The 25889-nt window shown below is 33.5% G+C and overlaps 4 protein-coding genes across 15 annotated transcripts; 3 read left to right on the forward strand and 1 right to left on the reverse strand.

The window, feature by feature from the left end:
* The first annotated feature begins 25 nt into the window (after positions 1-25).
* LOC126853469 (E3 ubiquitin-protein ligase MARCHF5-like) lies at positions 26-4122 on the forward strand. Of its 8 annotated transcripts, none has more exons than XM_050599261.1 (7): positions 26-187; positions 1360-1578; positions 1893-2061; positions 2277-2485; positions 2562-2907; positions 3288-3456; positions 3808-4122. In XM_050599261.1, the coding sequence occupies exons 2-7, from the start codon at positions 1401-1403 to the stop codon at positions 3961-3963; spliced, it is 1227 nt and encodes a 408-aa protein (XP_050455218.1). In that variant the 5' UTR covers positions 26-187; positions 1360-1400; the 3' UTR covers positions 3964-4122. The 8 variants fall into 8 exon arrangements, with proteins under 8 accessions (XP_050455218.1, XP_050455222.1, XP_050455225.1 ...); XM_050599265.1 differs by lacking the exon at positions 26-187 and adding an exon at positions 304-783 and having other exon boundaries at positions 1896-2061; XM_050599268.1 differs by lacking the exon at positions 26-187 and adding an exon at positions 307-783 and having other exon boundaries at positions 1896-2061; positions 2589-2907.
* A 2024-nt stretch (positions 4123-6146) lies between these two features.
* LOC126853494 (2-aminoethanethiol dioxygenase) lies at positions 6147-8133 on the reverse strand. Of its 2 annotated transcripts, none has more exons than XM_050599308.1 (3): positions 7961-8133; positions 7325-7708; positions 6147-7206 (listed from the first exon to the last, which is right to left on the reverse strand). In XM_050599308.1, the coding sequence occupies exons 2-3, from the start codon at positions 7610-7612 to the stop codon at positions 6799-6801; spliced, it is 696 nt and encodes a 231-aa protein (XP_050455265.1). In that variant the 5' UTR covers positions 7613-7708; positions 7961-8133; the 3' UTR covers positions 6147-6798. The 2 variants fall into 2 exon arrangements, with proteins under 2 accessions (XP_050455265.1, XP_050455264.1); XM_050599307.1 differs by having other exon boundaries at positions 7858-8133.
* Positions 8134-8402: 269 nt separating this feature from the next.
* Positions 8403-16274, forward strand: LOC126853431 ((E3-independent) E2 ubiquitin-conjugating enzyme UBE2O). 4 transcript variants are annotated; one of them, XM_050599161.1, is made up of 9 exons: positions 8403-8908; positions 9115-9288; positions 9370-9528; positions 9593-10252; positions 10337-10547; positions 10775-10958; positions 11136-13147; positions 13239-13637; positions 13738-16274. In XM_050599161.1, the coding sequence occupies exons 1-8, from the start codon at positions 8678-8680 to the stop codon at positions 13622-13624; spliced, it is 4017 nt and encodes a 1338-aa protein (XP_050455118.1). In that variant the 5' UTR covers positions 8403-8677; the 3' UTR covers positions 13625-13637; positions 13738-16274. The 4 variants fall into 4 exon arrangements, with proteins under 4 accessions (XP_050455118.1, XP_050455119.1, XP_050455116.1 ...); XM_050599162.1 differs by having other exon boundaries at positions 15490-16274; XM_050599159.1 differs by having other exon boundaries at positions 13239-13631.
* A 284-nt stretch (positions 16275-16558) lies between these two features.
* Positions 16559-22325, forward strand: LOC126853513 (uncharacterized). Its single transcript, XM_050599334.1, has 3 exons — positions 16559-16719; positions 17106-17189; positions 17276-22325. Exons 1-3 carry the CDS (start codon positions 16677-16679, stop codon positions 17434-17436), a joined length of 288 nt encoding a protein of 95 aa, XP_050455291.1. The 5' UTR covers positions 16559-16676; the 3' UTR covers positions 17437-22325.
* The last annotated feature ends 3564 nt before the right edge of the window (positions 22326-25889 follow it).

Below are 25889 nucleotides of genomic sequence, written 5' to 3' on the forward strand. Positions count from 1 at the left end.
GAACACGTGAAAAATATTTAACGAACACACAATTGCAAAGAAAAGTTGATTGAAAATAAACGAAATAAACTCGTCTGTATTCTGCTGATTCTGCGAAAGGACAACGATGACGTTTGTCCTAAATGAGTGATTGGAGTCAACGTATTTTCAATGTGCCTTTCTCTAGAGTTCTTTATTCTCCTTCCGGGTACGTAACTCGATAACGTGATCGGACACTCCTTTTAAGGAAATTAATTTCTCTTTCTTTCTTTCTCTCTCTTTCTCTCGGGAAATCTCTCCGAAATTTTCTTCCTTCTTATAACATATAAATAGAGCGCTAAGGGATAGGATAAATAAGAAAAATCGTTTTACAAATAATATTTCGGAGTCGGCCTAATATTTGAGTAAAACGTGTGCAATATCCGTAGATTTCATTGACAAAATTCTTCGTATTCCGGTCACATTCGGCGAAATGTATACAAACGTCGTGAGAGTCGCTGTTTTTCTTTTCCTTTTTTTCGCACTCTCTTTAAAGCGTCGGTTTCTTGCAACGTCATACCTTGATCGATATAGCATTAATCGTCGCGCAAATGATCGATTGAATCCGGAGAGATTTGAAAAATACTATAAATTGCAAAACTAGTTACAAAATTTTACCGGTTGTAAGTCTGACAATTTTACACGCACGTTTTGTGCACTAATCTCTCGGTCGTCCAACGAGAAACCATCGCTCGCGCTCGTCTTACGTATATATCGCATCGTATTGCTGAATGAATTGTAATGATACTACTAATTGTTATCAAGGTGAAAAGTTCGATGTTTCCCGTCACATACATATATTAATTGTATATATTTTGCTCGATTAGATTTCTGTCGACATTGCGTAAAGTATCGAGATAATAGTTGCTAGAAGTATTTGTAGCGGTAAATAACATTTTGATGAAGAAATCGAAGTGTTTAAAATTACGTTGCATAATGACATTTGTATTGATGTCCAGAGATTTGCATATTAATGACTTTTGCATGATGAAGTGTGTCGAAATATAGAAATTTTTGCTGGTTAAAACCCGCTGGGTAAAACCGTTTATAATGAATTCATGTATAACTTTAGTGTGTAAAGAGATGGGAAAAATATGAACAAATATTGAAAGTGTAAAATATATATATATATATATATTATATATATATATATATATATATATATATATATATGCTGAATAACTGTTTGTCTCATTAAGAAAAATAATATTGAAAATAAAAGTTTATTCGTGAAATTGCTGTATCATTTTTTTCTTTTAAGTAGTCTATATAAAAATTATGCTTATAGAGATGTAATAATGTGTACTAATAATTCAATACTTTTTAATGATGTTTCTCAAGATGGTGATGAGCTTGTGAATGATTTGCTTCGTTGAAACACAATGTCAGACGATAATATGCCGCATATCTCATATGGACTTGACAGTCGTGGAAGAATAGTGCGTATAGAGTCTGGTATAACCAGAGCAAACATCAGACGTCTTCCAAGTATAGAGGAAGCTTTAAGGAGACTTAGTACAAATTTAAGATCCGATAGACAACCAAGTGATTCCAGTAATGGTAATGTATAGCTAGAAAGTACAAATTGTACATATAAGGAAGATGTGTAATTTAAATATACTTAGAGACTTTAATCAAACTTGTTGATTAATTTGATTGGTAATTAATTCAACTAAGATAGAATTTTTTTATATAACAAAATTTTCAATTATACAATTTGTTTTTCATATAATTTTTCTTTCCGCGTGTCAAACAGCAAAAAATTATTAATTCTATCCAAAATGCAGATATTTGAGCAGTCAATTATTAAAAAAGTTAACTAGAGTTTGGTTAAAGTAGCTATCACTATATTTATTGCTCTTTTTTTTTTATAGCAGAAGTATCTGATCCTCAAGTAGCACGTATGGCATCATTGGAGGATGAAAGTTCTCAGAATGTATGGGATGATTTAACAGATCAGGAATTATCTGCTGATATCACTGATGGAGCATCCTCTCCAAATCAGATTACATCTAGTGTGCCATCATTGACCCCAGAAGAAGAGTAAGTTTGTGTTTATATTATCTGAAACATTATTCAAGAGTATAGCACTAAGTCTATATTTGATTAATGATTCTGATTTGATATTTTCATGTACTAATATATTTTTATCATGTATCTCCCAATCTTTTTATTCTTCAAATTTATATAGCAAATTGAATGTTTGATTATTGTATAATTGTTTTATTCTGATTTATAACATTAACCTCTTTATTTAGTAAGCGATATTGTTGGGTATGCTTTGCAACTGATGAAGATGATGCAACTGCAGCATGGGTTAAACCATGTCATTGTAGAGGCACTACAAAGTGGGTTCATCAGGGTTGCATACAGAGATGGGTTGATGAAAAGCAAAAGGGTCATGCAGGGCATGCTGTGGCCTGTCCACAATGCAACACAGAATATATTATAGTTTATCCAAACATGGGTGAGTACGTACTAGTCAATAACAATTATATAATTTAGAAATATTAGGATCTCATTTATATCCTTTGTGCATGTAGTGTATCGTACGTGCAAATCAATTGCAGGTCCATTAGTGGTAGTACTTGATACGATCGATGCAGTTATCTTCCGAGTATGTCCTTTCATTGCTGCTGGTATAGTAGTCGGATCCATATATTGGACGGCTGTGACTTATGGTGCAGTTACTGTTATGCAAGTCGTGGGTCACAAGGACGGCCTTACTATGATGGAACAGGCCGATCCTTTAGTCCTACTAGTTGGTTTACCAACTATCCCTATTATGTTAGTTCTGGGAAAAATGCTTCGATGGGAAGATCAAGCTCTCAGTTTTTTAAGACGTCACGCGTCCAAAGTTCCTATTTTAAGGCATTTTCTACCGAGTAGGTTTGTATCAACATTATTCTCAATACAATCGATGTTAAAAAAAAAAGTCTAAAATTTATGTTTTAGAATAACTTTTTTAATTTTTATTTCTGTAAATTAATATTTGTTGCATTTTTCAAATGGTATATATCACATTAATAATATTACATATATATATATATATATATATATATATATATATATATATATAAATTATATAATATATGAATATATGTAAAGGATATAAAACAGTTATTGTCTCCAAAAAAAGGAGACAATCAAGAATAAATAAAAATTATATATGTAAAAGTTATAATTAAGTATATAGAAATTAATAATTATAAAATAAAAATTATGAAAGAGTGATTTCAAATTACCAAGTTTATTGATGACTGTTGCAGTTATTCTGATGAAGATACAAGTATGCAATCTGAAGATATACCACCAATGAACGATCCAGTATCCGCAACGCGTGTTCTTTGTGGTGCGCTTTTATTACCAACTATCGCCAGCTTATGTGGAAGATTATTTTTTGAAAGTATAAACTCCAACTTTCAAAGAACATTGTTGGTATGTGTCGCCTTAATTACAATATTGCAAAAATAATAGAATAATAAATTTATAGAATAAAATATTTTTGGATATACACAATAATATCATTAAAATTTAGTAATAATTCTTATAATATCCTTTTAAATTGTTATTAATCATAATTAATTGAGTTATATAAATAGTTGTGTTATGTCGGTATAATATAATAATATATTATGCAATAATATAATAATATATATATATATATATATATATATATATATATATATATATATATATATATAAAATATATGATATAATAATATAATAATAATAATAATAATATAATAATATAAATATTTTTTATTCATCTGCTATTAATATTTACAGGGTGGTGTAGCCTTTATAACAATAAAAGGTGCATTCAAGATTTACCACAAACAACAACAATACAAGAGACAATGTCAGCGTCGTGTAATGGATTATACAGAGAGCAATGTAGCATTGTACAGAAGGCAACAAGACCCCGAAAGTGATCGAAGTTAAGTAAAATCTCAACGAATATTCAAATGCCAATTAATTAATATGCATATAATTTTTCAAATGTAAAGCAGCTTAATTTTTTATCAGCGTGTGAGTATATAAAAAAATCTGGCAACTCTCTTCAGTATCATATATATATATATATATATATATATATATATATATATATATATATATATATATATATATATATATGTGGTGATCATAATACAAGTATGGAATAATGGAGATAGAGTTGTATATATATGAGCATATGAAAATAAGTATTGTATATGAGCATTATCTCACATAGTGGTTAATTTATATATATATATTTTTTTTTGGAAAAATTGTGAAGGATGTTGAACAAATGACTTCTCCTTTAAATTAACATTTAAAGGGAAATACTTTTTAATAATTATTAAAACGATAATACTTTCTCTGTAATCTTCCTTATATGATATATGAAAATTGAAATAATTATATGATTATTTTTCCTTACCCGTGTACTAGAGAATCATCTATCTTTAATTAATCTTTTAGAAAGATTATTATTGGATTTTTCATATTATCATACAATAGAAGATGCAAGTATTATCAAGAAAAGAATTAATGTGACAAATTACTATGACAAATATTTGTTATTTATATAACTCTTAAACTTGTGTATATATATGTATATGTTGCAACACACGCACACACTCCTATTCATACATATACACAACACACATATAAATAATATATGTATATTTAGACATAAATATATATTATTTATATTATATATCTATACATACATATATATACATATATACAGATACATGTACACACACACATATATATATATATATATCTATATGTAAGTCTATATTATTAGAAGTAAGATTTATAGGCTATATTTTGTAAACTAATTTCTCACATGTAAATGGTATTATGAAATAACTTGTAGCAAATATAAAATGATTATAAATATCTACTTACAGCGCACAATGTTTGCAGTGTTACATTTTAATAAAACTTGTAATATACATTTTATTTTGTAATGGTGCTATCAGTATAGATCAGGATATTTAAAGTTAAAATAATATTTGAATATATGTATATATATTCAAACATATCCATTATCTAACGTTCAATTAATCTCAATAATCGCATAAAAATAGTCTATGGGGATTCAGTAACTTGCGACAGTTTTTAGTTTCGTTAACTTATCGATAGCCAAGGACAATCCTGGTGAAAAGTGCAACTCTCATAGACTATCGCTCACTAACGACAACGATAATCATCGTTAAAATCTAGAGAATCCCGCTATTAAATGCTTAATTAACTCCTTGATGTGAATAGAAAAAATATTTCGATAAACGATAAGCATAGCTTTTTATAATACTTCTGTGTGAAATAATATATTACATTATTTTCTAGATAAAAATTTCTCTTATCCAAGTATCTGTGGTTTCTTAGTTATGTCAATATAAACTGTATATGTGAAATAACAAAGAAAAATCGAGTAGTATTGACAATTCAATTAAGTATTACATTTCAATTATCTCAAATTATTTTTACTCTGTGGAGTCAGATTTAAATAATGTCAATTAATTTCAACTGTTTAGTTTAATTAAAAATATTCTGAATAAATAGGATACAACTCTTTCCAAATATAAGATATACTATAAATCAATAGGTTTAGAACAATAATATTGAGAGAGAGAAAGAATATTAAATACAAACTAATTGTAGAATTTCTAGGAAAATAAATTCTTAATACAGCAATTTTCTTACATCTTTTATAAATACATTTATTGAATAGATTTTTCTGTAGTATATAAAGGTGATGAATTAATTAAGTACAATATTTTTTTAGCAAATATTAAAATTCGCAATAATACTAAATATATTTTAAGTACTTCAGTTTTTCAAAATAAAGAAAAATCTGGAAAGATGTAATGTAAGTATTTTTTCCAGTTCTAAAACTACCTTCAAATCTTAAAAACAACATTGTATGAAAGGTAACATGTACACATTCTTGTTATAATTAATAATTATTCATAATGTTTCTAATATACAAATAATTTATTAACATTTAAATTGTAATTACTTTATATCTTTTATATTATATAATTTAAACTACTTAATTTACCCGTTTTTTTCGTAACTTTTCTTTGTACTATATATCAAAAAGATATTATCTTTTTTTAATTTATTAATAGAGATTTAATTTACAATCTACTTTTTATTCAATTAATAATCAATATTTTTGACAATTCAAGACACAAAAAGATTAAAATATTTAAAAAGTACTTTTTGTGTGTCAAAGTATATGAAATTTCTATGTATAATGTTGTATATTAATGAACAATAAATAACAGCTAGATCGATATACATATATGTACATGTAATGAAATGTATAGTCTCTAAACTAAACTAACAACTTAAATTGTAATAATTTTCCTATTTTTAGAATTTTTGCCACGACCTCAATAGAAACAATTACTAGTTCTTAGAGTTGAATGCTTGAAATAAACTTCTTCACTTGCATTGTTGTCACTATATATACATTCATATTGATCAGAAAATATATTAGAGCAAAAAAGCACATAGTTGCACAAGAATACACAATGATATTTTTAATCTGAGCACGTAATATCAGATTAAAAGTCAGGATTACAGAAAAAGTATACAATAAAGATATTATTTGGTCCCGATAATCTCACGATACCAATGCTAAATCTTGTATGATCTACATCAACAAAACTTAAGTTCAAATTTAAGGGCATTTATATGCGAACTAACACATAAATGTACGTCCTACACACTGTAAAGCATTGTCAAATGCAAAATTTATAAATTAAAAAATGAAAAAGATTATTTGTTACAGTAATCTTTCAATGGAGGTCCAATGTATTTGAGAGTCGAGGAATAAAAGTCTGGTGGACTTTCTATGACTGACAACTGTATCTCTGCAACTATGTCTGCCGATTCTGTACATAACTTAGATTTAACAACTTTAAAAAATGTACAAGGTCTTGGTCCTTTGCCAAACTCGTCGACATCGTACGGCGGACTGAGTATATCCAAGAAAGCCGCAGGACCTTCCACACATGTGATTTCATGCAAATTCTTTTCCGATGGTGTAAGAATACAAGCAGATGAATCACTTTGAAGGGAAATTGGTCGATGCCTGACTGCTGCAATCTCCTCATTCGATTTAATTACATGATCACTTTTGGTCTTCAAACTATAGCTGTTTAATTCTACTGCACCACTGATCACCTATTACAAAATTGATACATATATTATAATTTATATATATATGTTAAGTATTAGTATATAACAATATTTGCGTACAGCAAGTGATAAAGTGTCTTATAACACTTGAGATATATTTTACCTTCAACAAACCATACATTCCGGGATGATCGTGCATAGGCATCGTGACTCCGTGTTTCAATACGAAAATCGCGATTGTTATGTCCTTATTTTCGAATATGTCCATTACACACATAGGCGCCGGCTGTCGGCTGACATAATCGAGAATATTTTTGTCGAGTTTCACATCCTCGGTGGTTATTTTATTCATCAGACTCCATAATTTATCAAAGCTTTTCTGACAGAACCGATCACTGAACGTTTTCATCGCCTGCTTCGCCAAAACCTCGATCGCCGATGCCATAATCATATGCTTTAATGCGTCACTCACTTCTCGAATCTGTCTCACCAAAATATTATCCGGATCGACGAGTAATTACAAAGGCTTTTATATCTGGATATATACCTGAAAAATACATGTCAATCCAATATTTCACGTTTTTTTGATAAGACCAGCCATAACCTCAATTATCGTACGACAAAAAGTATTCATTAATAAAAGATGAGAAAACTTAATGGAGTGAAAAACTTTGAAAAGGGGTAACATTACATTACCATGTATAAGGTTCGCGTGTATAAAGTATAAAATGATATCCAAGTAGATTCATACATGTCGTGACCGAGAATATTTAAATCACAATCAATTGCGTGTACTAACATTATGTAAGTTTTTTTTATCTATCATCTTATCTAGAGACCCTCAAAGGCCAACAATTTTTATAGCAAAAAAAAATATCTCATTTAATCAATATTTTTTTGACAAAGTCATTGATTTAACAACTTTATTTTTAAATGGTTTGCAGTTTGATGTATTGTGTTTTTAAACTAAGGGCTCTCACACACAGGATGCGTCAACGCGTGACAAAAGGCGACGCGTAGCCAATCAATTTTTTGCTCTAATGGAAAAGTTGTAAGTTGATTGGCTGACGCGTTGCCTCTTGCCACGCGTAACGCGTTGACGCGTCCTGTGTGCAGGAGCCCTAAAGGCTTATTCAAACGGATAAACATATGCGTAAGAAAATTGATTGGTTCATTTTCTTATCGCGAAAAACTGTTGGAAAGCTTGGAAATTTTTTATTCAGTAACCAATCGCCGCGTCCAATAGAACTTGCAGGACAAACGAAAATGTCGCCTAAGAACTTTGACGCGCAGAAGCAGTTTTGATGTATTTGAAACTCCATCCAGTCTACTGTCAACGTCGTCGGCTCGGCCCGGCGGTGCTCGGCATCGTTCGACTCTGTCATTCTGTCTGTCGGATATGCTCGATCACCTCGGGCAGTAGCAACAGCAGCAGAGCGGGCGGACTCGTCCACCGTGGTCCAGTCACCGATTGAGAGCTGGGGGCAGTGAGGTTGTACAGGCAGGGGCAGGAAAGATGGCTGCTGCGGCGAACGTTGCGCCGGAGAATCAGTACTTTTATGAGGATGTCGTCTATCGCGTGGACAAACGGGGCAACGTCGTCTTCGGCATTGTCATGGAGAATGACGATCAGGATATGTCCGAGGAGAGCTCCGATAGCGAAGAGAGTCTGCCGAAGCGCAAGAAGGGCGAGATACGCATGATCTGGCATCCGTCCGGCGTCGAGGAATTGGTCAACTGTAAGAAGGTACCGCGATCAATTACCTGCTTGACGATTCCTCGTGAAAGGACCGATCGATTCCCGCGTCTCGCATCTTTCGTACTATTTGACTTATCAGCATGAAAGGCGATATCTTTTGCTGCGATAACGGCACCAGATTGCGTTAAAATCTCAGATCAACGATGTTTTGTACGGCATTGTGCGTCCAGATTCTTATGATGCTTCATTTCCAGGTTCATCTGGCCGATAGGACTCTCATGCCTGGAGATGTAGTACGCAGGATGATCAAGGGAAAGGATACGCAGAGAGGCTACTGTAGAGACATTGAATTGACTGCGTGTGTTCAGGTCATTGGCACCAAGCAAGTACTCACAGACATCAAGAGTGAAGATCTAATTCCATTACAGGTATACAGATATAGGTTCTCTGTAGTGGAGATATAACTAGCATATTAGTTGAATACTGAAACAAATAGTTGTCATTTGTAGGAATTTGCAACAGATATGGCAGTCTGCATGGACTCTTGGGTCGGTGGCATTAGAATGACACACTTTAAATTATGGTTGGTAACACCAGATGGATCGCACTGTGTCATAAATGAGATGGATTCTTGTGTGTTGGGACAATTGGAAGAGACGCGAGATAACGTAAGATTAATATGACTTATCATTTATATATGTTCTACAGATATAAATAGTAAATATCTTTCAGGACAATGATTTTCCACACTCTACTGAATTCTACCCTGGTCAAAGCTTATGGGGTCCTGTTCACTGTTTGGAAGATGCGCAGTGGATTCAGTGCACAAAAGAGATGAAAGCAAAGAGAAAATTGAAACCGCAAAAAATAACAAAAGTGATTGTGGAGAAAGTAGAAACCGATTGGGTCGGTGTGCATTGGCAGTGTCGAGCGTATTCAAAAGACGGTGCTTGGTCCGATCAAGCACAACCAAAATTTGTAGTCGAGGGTGAAGATCTGAAAAAACTGAAATTGCTAAATGTATTCGAGCCTTCGACGGTACAAGTCGGCGATCGGAATTTTTACATCATTAAGGGGAACGAAAATGTTATTACCCGTGAACAGTGGCGAAAACAGCAGAGGGATATTTACCAAGTTCCTAAGCAGAGTCCAAAGAAGACGCGTCCGAATATTACGGTGACGAAGCAGCCGGAAGATAAGAAGAAAGAGCAGAAAAAGGATAAAATATTCAATCAACGATCGACAGAGGAGAGCAGTCAAAGTAATGGTGTTAATTCACAGGATGTCACGAGTAATAATACTTTGATGCCACCCCCTCAAAATTCGCACGCTGAAAGTTCAGACGAGTGGGATACTGAAGATACTACTGGTTCGCAAAGTGACACCGCTTCGGTAATTATTTGTTTTTTTCTTTTTATTTTTCTTCAGCTCTAAGAATAAGAGATCTAAGACAGAAATGATTGATGCGCCCCGTAGGTCTCTAGTGGCTGTTCTAGCATGTCATCAATGGGGAAGAAAAAAAAAGGTCCTGCATTGATGACGAAAGTGCTGAAGAAAAAGAAGTTGCGAAAAGCGAAAAAGAAAGTACCACCTGTTCCATTAATTCCCGGAACAAAGATAGTTGTAGAAACGTTGTCCACTAATACAAAAGCTAATGTGGTGTGGCAAGATGGTTCAGTAGAATTTGGTATTAAATATTGAATATTATGATTGGTTTATATATTAATTGGATCATAAGCTATATTTATATATATTCGAAATATGTAATAATTAATTATCTCATAATTAATATAATTTGCTTATATTATCGATAGATATATTACTAAAGAAAATAAATAGTTTTAATTATTTACATATATACATAAAGTTTTGTAGCAGGTGTATATGATTAATACACCACATACTCTTTTTTAGGCATACCATCAACACAATTATATCCAATTCATCACTTGGATGATAAGGAATTTTTCCCAGGTGACTTTGTTGTAGATCAAAAGGAGGAATCTAGAATGTATGGTGTTGTACAAAGTGTCGATCATCAAGGTCGTACTGCCAAGATAAAGTGGTTCCGAACATACACTTCTAGTCAAAGTCCAGAGTAAGTGTTGCATAAAAAAAAAAAATTTTTTCCCCAACATCTTTTCTCATAAGTTATCTCAAAACTTTCCATTTTCTTTGAGTTTCTAGAGGATTTTGTGTGCTATTTAATTTAAATTACTTATAAATAAATCAAAGGGAATGATAAAGCTTTTTGTTTGATTATTTTCTTATCCAGGCCGATCTTCTTGGAGGAACGCGAAGTGAGCGTTTACGATTTGAAGGATCATCCAGATTTTCAATACAGACCGGGAACTTTGGTAATTCGAATAGCGAATTTCGAAGGTGAGGATGCTGGATGCACCGCCGGTCAAGTATTGGACAATTATCCAGAAGGACGAGTGAAAGTATGGTGGGTTGATGGTCATATTAGTATGTGCTGGCCACAAGATTTGTACAAGGTCGGGGAATACGATAGTGACGAAGGGGAATTGTGGGATGATGTTTCATCTGATTCGTCATGGGAAACAGAATTAGAGGATTGCTTTATCGCCGACAATGATGGCACCGAACAGACAGAATTGGAGAACATAAAACCGAAGTTAGCCGCGCACATTGAGAAGGCCAGGATTGCTATGTCGAGATTGGAAGAAATCTTTACACAGAATCCATCGTTGCAGACAACAGAAGTAATGAGAAAACTTTTAGAGGTCTACAAAGATTGTCGTTATATGGACAAATTGATGGGCACCTCGTTTTTTCACGAATGCCACTTCCAAGGGCTTCTCGAACGGGTGAGAGAACGCGGTAGAGCGAATGTCGCGCAACGTATGGCAGATCAAGTGACGAGACTCTTCACACCCAAATCCGAATGTCCAGAAGAATCTCTGGATAAAGATAATTTAAAGAATTCGAGAAACAGCGATGATCAATGTGCAATTAGTGTACCTGAGGAACAGGTCATTGCAATCATTAATAGATCGGATATTGACAGTACTATTAGTACCGAAAACAATACCAAAAAGCAGGATGATGAGAAGCCAGTTAATCAATTGTTCATACGTCCCAATCCAAATCCCGAAGATTCTGGATTGTACTCGGCAGAGAACTCGAAAAAGGAGTCGGATTCGAGTGAGTCCAGTGGAGAATTCCTCATGAATGAAGACGTTAACAATGCGCCAGAATGCTCGTCCATGTTGAGCAGCGCAAATTTGTCCGACAAGACAGAACCGAACAAGGTGAAAAAAGTGCCGACGAGTCTTGTGACTTCTCAGAACATCGGAACGTCGCATGTGTGTGTCAAGCTATGTAATCTGATAAAAGCTCAGCTCGTGTTGGCGCACGCCGAAGTGTCTAGGAGGTTTGGTTTGGGCAGAATGTCATTATCGGACGCAGACAAAACTTCCCCGCGGAAGAAACAGAAAGGCGAAGAAGAGGAGGAACGCGTGGAGGTGATGACAGATCCATCCGAGTGCTCCGTCGAAATTCCACCGCCTATTTATACCGAGGGTGAAGGTTTTTCTATAGAAGAAACCGCGCCCGATAGTCATAAATTTAAGCTGACCATGTTTCAACCCACCGATCCGAGCAATTTCTTCAGAACTGTCTCCAAAGAATTGAAGTTGCTAAAGAGCTCACTTCCGCCAGGTGTGTGGGTAAAGGGATTCGAGGATCGTATAGATCTGTATTCCGTAATGTTCCGTGGTCCCGAGAAAACGCCCTACGAGGATGGTCTCTTCCTCTTTGACTTCCAATTATCGGCTGATTATCCAGCTGCGCCGCCGCTCTGTCATTATATTTCCTACTGTAGTGATCGGTTGAATCCCAATCTCTATGAAGATGGGAAAGTGTGCGTAAGCTTGCTGGGAACTTGGTCCGGTCGCGGTACGGAGGTATGGACGAGCTCGTCGACCCTGTTGCAAGTCATCGTCTCGATACAAGGTCTAATCCTCGTGAGTGAGCCATACTTTAACGAGGCCGGCTTCGAGAAACAGAAGGGCTCGCAGCAGGGACGCGAAAACTCGAGAATGTATAACGAAATGGTGGTGCTAAAACTGGTGCAGGCGCAAACCAAGTTGCTGCTGCATCCACCACCTGTATTCAAGGACATTATCATCGCACATTTCAAGAAACATGCCGAGAAACTGCTGCAAAGGCTGGAACTGTGGATGGAGATATCCGAGCAGCATAACAATCAGCATCCGTTATCTCCTGTCACTCCCACTACGTTTAAAGAAATCGCCAATATTGGTATATAATCAATATCTTTCTAATAATACTTTTCTAATAATTCTTTCTAATAATTTTGTACTAGTTAAATTCTTGCTCTCTCCTGTTACAGACGAGAAGGTATTGCCCGAATTCCCGCTCATTCCAGCATCGCGCGGTTTCTGCATAACCCTCTGCAAGACTTTAGCAACGTTTAAAGAGGTGCTCATTAAAGAGAATATAATACAAAAGCCGAAAGAATGTCAGAACAATGAAAACATTGTGGAGTTAAGGAACAATACTGCAAATCAGTGCCAAGAAATGTCCACATCGATTAACAGTAAAGTAGCAGAATGTAAGAGCAGTAGCGGCATGAGCAATACGCAGGAAAATAATAAAATTTTAACATCAAATGGCAATCAATCCATTAAGGAAGTGACGTCATCTTCCGCAACGAATATCTTTGCAGCAGCGCCGAGCGAAACGAAAAAGAATCTTTTGAGCCAAAACACCAGCTAGCCACAAGGTAAAAGTAAGCATAAATCGAAACGCTTAGCCCGTTTAAATTATTATACGACTGTTCGGTAATATATATATATTTTAATATATATATATATATATATATATTTCAGTAAAAAAATTTATCGTATATGCGGAATTTCAAATCACAAACGTACGCTGACACGCAACATATACGTGCGATATACCTATCGATAATATTTAATAACGACACGATAATTTTTAATAGAAATACTGTGGCAGTTATTGCTAAAGATATTTGTTCTAAGAGTAACCAATAGAAAAAGAAAAAAAAGAGAAAGAACGTAAAAGCGCGATAATAATAGCATGCAGGAACAAAAAAGGCAATTTTGCAACTTACACACAACACAAAGATACACATACACAAAAACTTCATATATTATCAAGACGAATTATAAAATTATCGCGTTAATTCGACATCGAAGTAAAAAGAAGAAAAACAAGATCTATATAAAGCTCCTTTTGCATTTAGTTCCATATACTTTTAAATATAAGATATTACGTTGCAAATTTACTGTAACAAGTATAAAAAATTAGCTGAAATCTCTGCTAAGGGAATATATATATATATATATATATATATATATATATATATATATATATATATATATATATAGTACAGAAGGAAAGATCAGAATTTGCCATGTAAAACAAATATGGAGAACAAAATATGGCGAGAAATAAAGACCAGTAGCAATACGCCGAACTAAGGAGGAAACACGTTGCAATAGGATTTTAAAAGGATAATAATAGCATATTAATTCTGCGTAGCACATTTTCATGACTGCACTTTCAGTAATGTGTGATTATTGTCGAAATCATAAATCGATTATTCCCGTCGAAATATATATATCTTGGAATTACTATGCCATCCAAGTAGAATGTTGGACCTTTATAAGAAAGGTACTTGCAATGAATCGCTTGCTCTTATGAAGAATCTCAGTGGACTTCCACACGAACTTCCACTTCTTTCAGAAATTTTATCCCAACAGCTGGTCGAAAATAAAACTTAAGCGCTGCCAGACGATCAGATTGAGGCTCGAGATTTGTTTGCTTCAAAAATATAATGGGGATTGCTCTCTGCATCAAGTTATTCAAAAGATCTTTCTTATAAACGCTCAACATTGTACTGCGAATATTCTCAAGCGAAACTATAAAGAGTGACTTTAATCGCAGACGTAGAGGAAAATAGCTTAGGGAAAAAAACTAGATCCATATCTAGATGAAATCTTTACGATGACTATGTCCAATGTATATGGATTTTCTTAGCACATAGCTTGTAAAGCGTAGAAATTTAGAAAGAAATGCGTTATCCTTACGGTCAATGTTTTGTCGAGATCTTCGTCGAAGGTAGATCTTCCTTTTTCATTCCTATAATTTTTCGAGACATATATTTGCGAAAGAGGACTGATTTGAATTATTTACTCGAGTACTGTTCTAATGATTATTACTATCGTTATCATTAAGTTGATTAATGATTAAAATGGACGAGATAAACACAGTATGTGTATACAGTATTATTCATTTATTTTGTTTAATGATTTTCGCGTAACGTATCTTTCTAGGATCAGGGAGTTGTTTTTTTGTGTAAAACTACCGATGCACATATAAGGTGATAACGGGATAAAAAGTAGAATGACACAAAAAAAGGTTTTCAGATCAATTTAATAATTAAAAGTTATGGAATGATATTTAAATATTTATCGATAGTTGTTTTCCTCTTTGTTACCTTTCTTTCATCATCCTTTAAACGTGAAAAAAAATATGTATATCGAAATCATCATCATTTAATCGACTAGCGCCCGTATTTTCTGTACATCAATTGATTTCTTTCTGTCGTTTAGTGAAGGATAAGGAGACTCTTAAAGAGATTTACGGTGCTAATGAAAGAAAGTTGCGAGAAAAGAGATGAAGGTGTTTTTGAGAAGAGTATACGATCCTTATTAGAAAGTGTAAATGGACATGCTAATAGAGGCGGAGAAAAAAGGCGCACTGTAAAGCCGCCAAAATGTTTGGGATGCCTTGTATACGTGCCAGCTGTATTTACATTGATTACAACAATTGTATTCGTGATTCGTGTATTTGAAAATTTATTTCATAATTTATGGCATTTGTTCGGCAGGACAAAGAAGGAAAGAAAAATAGAGAAAAGCAACAAGCGTAAAGAAGCCGCTGCTGAATGTGCGACTCGCAAACAATTATGAGCGTAAAAAAAAAGAAAAGAAAAAAAGCACATGTTCTAGTCTAACATCAAGTTATGTACGGCAAATTAATTTTATATTTAACTTTTTATTTATAATTTTTATTTTATTTTGTTCGAGATTGTTTTTCCTGTCTTCGTTTTCTCATTCATTATCTCTTAAGCTTCTTTGTATAAGAAATTATATATTTAAGATTGTTATATTTTATTATTTAAGATTTATTCTCTCAGTGTCACAAATCATCGTTTTACATCTATAAAGTTCTATATCTTTGGAGACATTCGTTGAGATCATTCATTTGTTTATTCTATCCATTGTACTACGTTGGCATCGACCAAATCGAAATTGCAGTTTCATACTAGTTTGCTACACATGTAATTCAGTTTTCTTAATTCGGATCAATAAAAAGTCATTATAGGATCAACGGACATGGAAAATGTCCCGTATTTTTTATCAACGTTATACCTTTATGAATATCCTTAACCCTGCTACTTGCATAAAAATTATGCAATGCATAAGCATCATAAACAAAAAAAATATTTGCAAGTCTTATTTGAATGTATTAACGAGGCTGCACTGACAATTGAAGATTCGTAATCTTTAATTGAATTCTACATTCTACATTCATGCAACGTTGAGCGTAGAAATCGTGATATGTGTGTAACAAAAATGTGTCTCACTATCTCAAAATAGATAAGCTCAGTTATCCGTATCTCTTATCGAAGGTGTGATTCAGTACGCGTTACAGTAGACTACAGTATAGTTAATTGTGAATCGACTCTTGCTGTTCCATCTTTCTTTTTTGACTGTATCGATATTTTCATAGAGAAATGTATTCAAAAAAGTTTTTGTGCTACCTAGCTATCGGTTTACGTAAGTAAAAAAAAGAAACAATCTTAATTTTAATACAAAAGAAACGCAGGGATAAATTATTTCTAATCAGTAATAAAAGATGCTTCGCTTTTTACGTCTCATTTATTGCATTTATCGGAAATTGTCATTGATCGATGAAAAATAATCGCTGACGTTTCATTAAAAGATAATAATAATTATATTAAAAGATAATAATAATTATATAGTCAAACAATAATCATTTTAAATGCGATTATTTAATTTTTATTTTCACATATGTTTATTAATAAATTTTATATTGCACGGGTGTGACATAGCATGTAAGTTACAATAGATCCCATAAGAAAAAAAAAAAAAAAAATGAAAATTGCAAATCTTTCTTTTGCTCCCTGAATATCATCAAACAGTTCTCATGGGCATATTCTTGGAAGAGGTAGAAGCGAGGCGCAAAATTCTGAGAGGACGAAAGACAATAACCAGACGTTATTACAGTAAGTCGATAATAGTAATGATGCAAAGTGTATGAAGTGATACGAGAACCAAGATCTAAGCATTTGTTAAATTATTTTTTTTTTAGGAGGTACGGCTATACCTGCTTGGGCCATTGTTGTTTTAACAGGTTTTAGTATGTTACTGCTCGGCGGTGGACTTTACGCAGTATTACAAAAATTTGTGATCGATGCCGCCGACACCGGAGAAACTCACACCTATCAACCTGCGTTGCAGCTGGAAAGTTAGGAGAATTTTAAATAAGAAGAAAGTTTTTAAGAATTAACTTCCAATCAACAAGTTCGTCGAAAGAAAAAAAATCCTTACCTTTTTATATATATCCAACATTATATAAATTATTGTAACATAGTATTTTATAGATGTTTTTTTTTTATAGAATGACATTTTTATTTTATTATTTTTGAAATAATTATATTCTGATTTGTTAGAATTATTCTCTTAGTAAACAATATAAAAATGTTTGACATCTATGCATTGTCCATGTTTATATTAATGTCCAAATGTTTATTATATATATTTATGTTACGTCTTCTTACGCGAGAGAAATCGCGCTTAGGTTTTGATCCAATTTTTTGATTTAAGTAGATATTCTATATCACTTTTCTTGCATTGACTTTTCAGATTTGCGTGATTATGATATGCAGATAAAAAAAATGATATAAGGATTCGATTGCAATGTGAAATTCGTTGTTCAATCCAAATTTTCGATTTCACAGATAAGATAAGTTAATTTGAAGTTAAATAAATTTTTTAAGAAAGGAAATAGGAAAAAAATAAGATCGGCCGAACAAAATCTCTATGTGGCTTTTTTTAAGATAATATTTGCGTGCAATATGTTTATCGTAAATCTTAAAAAAGGTATAAATTATATTTTTTTTTTTAATTTCGAATTAAATTCGTTACGTTATGCAATATATTTTTTACTATTTAGGACAAACGTTGCGTGCGCAACGTTTCTCAAACTCTTTCGTAGAGTCCTTCTGGCAATTCTTCCCCCCATATAAAATTTGATGAAACAGCAATACACTTTTGTACGTGTGTGTGTTTTTTATCAAATTATAATATTTTCTCTTGTTTTTTATCGCAAAATCTCAATCTAGGAATGGCTACAATCCTTGAATGAACACGTGTGCATATGCAATGATAGAGCAATGAATGAATGAAATAACGCCAAAGAGTCATGTATATATAGGTTTCAACTATGTACTATTATTTTTAATTCAATCATTTGTCCCGTCGTCTAATTCGGGGTAAGTACATAAAAATCCCTTAAAACCTCGAGAACTTTGGGCTCCGAAGTTTTATATAGCAGCGCTCATTTGTCGACTTTGTATGGCATCCTTCTTTGTCTTTTCTTTTTTTTTTTTTTTTTAAATTATTTTCTCTTATATAAGAAAACGTCACGCATGCTGACGCGCACCAACGACGCATCGGTAATTTATTAATGCGTCGCGAGCGAATCATCATCGATCGGTCATTATCCGTCGTTCGCTCCACTTGTAAATTACCCGACAGACAGATAATTCTGAATGCGCGATTATCAAAGTCGATACATGACGCGCGTGCGATGGAAATGGCCTTTGCTCGACAAAATATACAGAAATTAACACTGTCTTTCACAAGAGTTAACATTGAGAAAAATAACTTCTTTCTACGCGATTATTTCAATAGCATTTCCTTTTTTTTTCTGCATTACTGTATTAGGATATCCTTACATAAATATCCTCCATGAAGTCAGTTTGTTTATTTATATAATAGGCGGGGGAGGTTTGAGGGGGAGGAAGGAGACGGAAAAATTCGCACGAAGCTCGAGCTGTGATAACGAAACCTTTGGTTTTTTCTTTCTTTCTTTTTTTTTTTTTTACGATCTTTAAAGAGAGTGGCTATTACAATGATTATGTTGAAAGTAGTGCTGAAAGTAGTGAAAGATATCTTTTTTTTTTTTAGTTTCTTATAAATATTCTGTTCTCTTATACACAGTAGTATTTCTTTTCCTTTAACGCGGACCTGTTATAGTTTGTACAGAGGTCCTAAATAAGTATAATTCTTACAAGGTAATAGTTAGAATCGTTCTCTATATCGTGTGTGTAATTACAAGAGTTCGTCAATGTATATATATATATATAATATCATAATTCTCCGAAATAAAATCGGTTTTGTCAGCGGTGACATCGTGGAGCGCATAGGAGTTTCTCTCTCTCTCTCACATCATCACACACACACGCGCGCGCGCGCACACACATACACACATTTTCTCTTTATCTCAGCTTAAAAACAATTCAACGTGGCGAGGATTGACAAATCGCATCTTCGCGTGGCCGCCAATGCGAAATCATTCTCGCGTATAAAACAGCATTGGAAATGATTGCATTCGTCAATTGCAGTATGCATTACACGACGCATTGAAATCGTGGAAATTGATTCATATAAATAAATGAAACTAATAATCAATTTTTTAATACTTCTCAAATTACAATTACACAATTACAAGATAAATTTATACAGTGCATAAATAAATATATATATAACTCCAATATAAAAACATTTATTTCTCTTGTAAGAATTAAAATGGACATCCACAAATACTACGATTAAGTATATAATAAATTATATTATATTAAGTATACAATATTAATAAATTAATAAAATAAATTTTTTTTATAAAGATGAGAAATATATATTATTTTTAAAAAAATTTATTTTTCTGCAAAAGTAATTGTTTGCATAATTTGAAGATATAAATGATTCAATTGTGTCGTTTACGAATGCATTCGAACTCGCGGCTTGCAAGCACAATTTATGCATTAGATCGCTAAATCTTGTCAAAGATCTACGACGGAGGAGCGCTTGTATGCATGTATATATATCGGCAAAAGTTTCGCTCACGACATTCTCTCGTCGTCTTTGTTATATTTTTACATTGTCTAAGCCTGCTTGATAAATAACAAATAAGGAAACGCTAACTTGGAACACTATCTCATCCTCCTTTTCTTTTTAGTAATTACAAACTAAATCTTAAGCTACGCGCTAAGTGAACTCGCAGATGACTATCATCGAATCGTCAACACACGTCGTGTCATTAACACGTTGATTCCAAGTGGGACAAGGATGTTTTCGGGCTTGGGACAATCGATGAGATTCGCGATCCAAGGAACGCGTCGTTTTCCCTGAGTAAAAAAAACACAGGTGATCTTTCGCTCACGGAGATCGCGATAACGTGATATTGGTAATCAACGTGTTAACAATAGCTATATAAATAACTATCGCTATATAAATTGAAGCTACACGAACCTGAATCTCGAGTTATATATAGAGCGACTGCTCGCATCGGTCACTTTATCAATCGCTATCCTAAATCAACGATTATCATAAAATTATCAACATAATTATATAATCCTTTCGAGAGGAGGAAAAATTTAAGCATTTCTCGACCATCGGACTATTGATTCCTTAAATACGTTAAAGCTACGTTATTTAATATATATAACGTCGCGTGCATGTACACAAGCATATACATATAGGGTGTCTTGAAAATTGCGGATTCTTCGATGCAGTGAAATCTTTCCAAAAGTTCGCTGGAACCTTGATCTCTCTTTTTGATTTGCAATGTTAAATAATTTTGATGCGATTACGAGACTTCTATAAATAAATATCTGTTAAAATTCATCGGACGTTGATTAATCAATAAGATTTGTGTATACTATTAAGGTATATACATTTCTCTCCGAAGCCTCTAATTCATCAAAATCCTTTAAACTTCGACGACAAATTCAACCGCGTAATTAATGAAACAACCGATCGTTGTTCAAATACAAGAGATACACAATTTTCAAGGTATCCTACACAGAGTAACCCATTTTAATGAATGCTGCAAAATATCTCTTAAATTAAGCGAAGTACAGCATACTTTATATACTTTGTTTACTTTGACAAGAGTATTATACGAAAAAAGGGTTGATTATTATAAGAAATATTTCACTGCATTAATTATAACGGGATATAATATATGTATGTATATAGACGTAATTGTTTGTGTGTATGTGTCTATATATATTTATAATCATATTTATATATAATCGTATTTATATTTATATTTATAATCGTATTTATATTTGCAATTTGTGTTTGTATTTATATATTTATATTTGCATATTTATATATATGTTCATTTTTTTCATAGTTATATTTATGTTCATATTTATATTTGCATTTATATCCATATTTATAATTTCACTATGTATATGTAATTTACTATATTGTGTACAACAATGTGTCTGGATAATCGTCGTTCGGGATGGAGAGACATTTCTTGTATATATCTCTTTCGTGGATCGTGAAAACTGAATCGTTCAAAAAAAAAAAAAAAATCAATTTTTTATGCCTTTATCGTGAAAATGATATAAAGTGTAATCAAAAAATGAATGACGATGAATAAGCGATTAATTGAAAAGTCGAAAGTGAGTAAAATGAATGAGAAAAATTAAAAAAAAGAAAAGAAAAAAAAAAGAGAAAGAATCGATTCACACTCTTGCGAATAATCGTGCACTTTATTTATCTTAAAACGCTCGATTAAACTTTCGCAGGTTCAAAGAGAATCCTTATAATAAATCAGCATAATTCTTCCATGTTTCTATATTTCACTTTTCATATATTCAATATTATTATTAATATTATCATTAAGAGTGCCTCTCTCTCTCTCTCTCTCTCTCTTCACATTCGGTTAATAATCGATTGACACAAATCGTGAGAAACAAAAATTCCTTTTTTTCTTTCTTTTTTTTCTCTTTATTATTAACTCTTGTCTTGCACTCGGCGAAACGTAATTGCATAACTTCCCTAGAATTCACCACACTTTAACCGCAATAAATAATGTATTACTCGCTTATATACTTAATAATAAGTACTTTTACAACCGGCGGACCTTTCTCGCGCGTCGCACACAAGACGATCCCTCGCCGTACCTGCCCTCCTCCTCTTTCAAATACACAAAAGACTCCGGAGAGGAGCTACAAACAAATTCTCAGTAATCGCACAGCGGATGTATATATGTCGCATCTCTACGTGTTCGGCACATAAATAATTCGCCGTCGTTCGCTTTCTTCTTTTTTTTTTTTTTTTTTCAAAAAAAAAGCGAACTCTTTCTCTCACACATACAGCTTTTACCCTCTCGCTAACGAGCTCGAAACTGGAATAATAATCTCGATCGAAGCCGCTATAAATAATTCTATAGATGTACGCTCTGTGTGTATATCTATACATGTACGTATATAGAACAATGCTTTATATATATGTACGTGTATGTTATAGTTTTCGCTATTATTCGCTCGAATATGTCTGGAAAAAGAAAAAAGAAGAAATTTGAGGATGACTGTCGTCGTCGAGTGTTCTCTTCGTCTTCATTTCTTCAATTTCTCTTTTTCCACGCGAATCGAAATGCGGAAACGAGGTATACGTAAGTACATACGGTTTTCCTCCGTTACATGATTAACGAGCGTATACTGATCGATGTCATTACACGAACAAAAAGATACCCGGCCCGCCGAGTAACCGATTATAAGACGGTCGGTTGAATCCCCAACGCGATAAGTTAATAACGATTTACAATGATATTATATATATAATCGTGCGATTACCGATTGCAACGTTCGATCGAGTATCAATCCCCATACTTTCTTTTTACACATAGGACAAAATTTTAGAGCGAGAAAGAGAGATATTTCGAATCGCAAAGGCATCTACGCGACCTGTCTCCTCTCACACTTAGCGAAATCGAGTTCTGCGGATCATCTAGAGATACGCTAATCGCTTGAGATACGAGTGTCGCGTCAATTATATTGTAAAAAAAAAAAAGAAACAACATTTATTCGCGAAGCGCGTGTGTTAACGAGATCCTGAGAGAATTATAACTGTGAGTTATGCGCGACACAATATGGTATTAATCCGTTGGCTCCTCCAACGCGTGCTCTCGAAATGACTATACTTTCTAGGAAGAGGGGTGGAAGAGGAAGAAAAGGAGGAGGGGTGGCGAGGAGAGGAACGGGGGAGAAGCGTACTATATTTGTTTAATATACTTAACGATATTTACAAAGACCTCGTCAGAGTTTGGTTCGAGCAAACGAGAAAAGGAACATTTTAACGAACAATTGCTCAAGAAACGCAGCTCGGAAGAGATACACAGGACCATTATCATCATTATTATTAGTATTATTATTAATATTAATATTATTATTATTATTATTATTATTATTATTATATTATTATTATGTAACAATCGCAGCATACAATGCACCGGCGCCAGCCGGTGACTCGCAACAATCTCGCTGCGTCGGAAGTGTGTGGAATTATGAGGAACACCCGTAATATATGCGAACAACCGCCAAATCGGGTTAATACCATCGTGTTTAACGCGACGTCGAGTCCGATCCCTCCACTCCCTCGATTTCGCGGATTCGAGTCGCGGATTCGAATCCACGATACGAACGATCGAAGGCGCATTATCGCACCAGTTGATACCGTCCAGTTGCATCCCGATCGAATCGAGCTGTCCACGAATTCGCGAATTAACTACAAGATACAAGTGACGGGATGGAAATAGAGAGCTGACGCGTTCACGATCCGGAAGAAGTCAACGGATCAATCGCGTAATTTCCTCGCGATTGATTTCTTCTGTATTAATTATGTAACAACTTCTCTTCCTTTTCGTCTTTCTAGAACACAATTGGAGAGACCGTGCCGATCGCACGCGCGAGGACACGTTCTCGATCGATTCGAGATGCAGCCGGGCTCGAAGATTCGAAGCAAACCAGGACTCGTCCGCACTTGCGTCTTCATATAATCTCAACAATGTTCGCCTGTAATATCCGGAGGACGCGCGTGCGAACGACGATTACATGTATCGATATAACGTCGACGGTTTCTTCGCTTCTTTTTTCTTTTGCCTATCAAAGCTTATCAAAGTGAGAAGAAGATGAAGAAGTGAAAGCACGCTGATCTTAGAACTTTCCAGCAGCTCTGGCGGATTTACAAGGCTCGAAAAACGGTGACAATTATTCGCTTACAAATAAATCCTTAATATGTATCTATGTATATATATATATATATATATATATATATATATATATATATATATGTATATATATGTATATCGACACACACGGACAAGAATATAAACTCTGCGTCGGCGCGAAACAATCTGGTCGACACCGTGTCAGCTGTGCGACTCGATGCGGGAAAGCCTTGATCTTAATTTTAACAACGGACTCCTCTTTCGATCGATCTGGAGTATATTTTTTTCTCAACTATGAAAAGGTTTGATAATTTCCTTTCCTTTTCTCTTTTTTTTAATTCATAAAAAATTACTTTATCTATGATTTTATAATGATGTCAAAAAGCGATTAATTACGAACACAAATTTTCACAAATTAATAATTTGCAAAATACATAATCTTATTTCTTATAAAGTTAATTGTGCGAGAGATTTAAGAAATAAAAACCTGATCTTTTATCAAAATTTCCATCATAGATTTAATAATCTATTGAAGTATAGAATATGTTTTTAGAGTCATGAGAGAAAAATCGACTCCATATATTTCGAAGAGATCGTTGGTTAAAGTCGAAGATTTCAAGGAAACATCCTATACATTTCATCTCAACCAGGATCGTCCCGTGAAACGACCCTCGAGCTATAAGTCGTTCATTTTCGTTAGTTGAATCGCGTTAAGACATAATTGTCGGAGGTACAGCCACGCGATACTTTTTTTTGTTTTTTTTTTTTTTTGTTTTTTTTAATACACTGCGCGAGAGAAATGCGTTTTCAAGTACATAGATACAATATAAGAATCGCATTAATGGCGCATAAAAGTATTCTCGATGCTCCTCTCAGTTAATAAGGGACGGGATGACTCGCGCGAATATTTTGCCAATGATGAGCGAAGAAGGGAACAAAAACAAAGTCGAAAATAATGAGATGATAACAATAACAGAAATATTTATATGTGTGTGTATTTATATATATATATATATGTTATTTATATATATATGTGTATATGTGTATATTGATGTGTGAATTTATCCTTTGAGTGTGTGAGAATTTGCTCTAGAGTCACAATCAGTCATCGTCTGTCTTTCTCTTTTCGAAAACACAAAGTTGTATCTAATTTCGAACTACAAAAAAATTGAGTAAATTTCCAATGAAAAAAAAAATTGAGTAAAAAGCGACAGATCAATTGTGTTCATATTGAATATGCGAAAAACTTTATCTCTAGACATTTGCATTGGATTTGGATTAGGTTTTTTAACAAAAAATTAAAAAAAAAAAAAAATCAGGTATCGTAATAGAAATTCTCGAATTTGCATAAATTAGCTTTACGTTTATCTTCAAGAATTCGCTTTCTTGTCCCTATCTTGTGCATATTCAAGCGTGTAATAAGAGAGAGAATAATTATTTGCGATTCTACGAAAATCACAAAAATTGGAAAATAATGTTGATGAATGAATTAAATTAGGACAAAATGACATCGTAATGCTACGACGGCGAAAGGAACAATGATAACAATAATGGAAGGATGATAATGTATGTTCGTATGTTACGCCTGTGATTGCGTGTGTTTATACGTGCTTGTTGTGAGTGTGAATGTGTGTTCGTGTGCGTGCGTGTAACACAAAGGTATACATAACAACAG

The sequence above is a fragment of the Cataglyphis hispanica genome, chromosome 12, assembly GCF_021464435.1.
Source record: "Cataglyphis hispanica isolate Lineage 1 chromosome 12, ULB_Chis1_1.0, whole genome shotgun sequence".
NCBI classification, from domain to species: Eukaryota; Metazoa; Arthropoda; class Insecta; order Hymenoptera; family Formicidae; genus Cataglyphis; species Cataglyphis hispanica.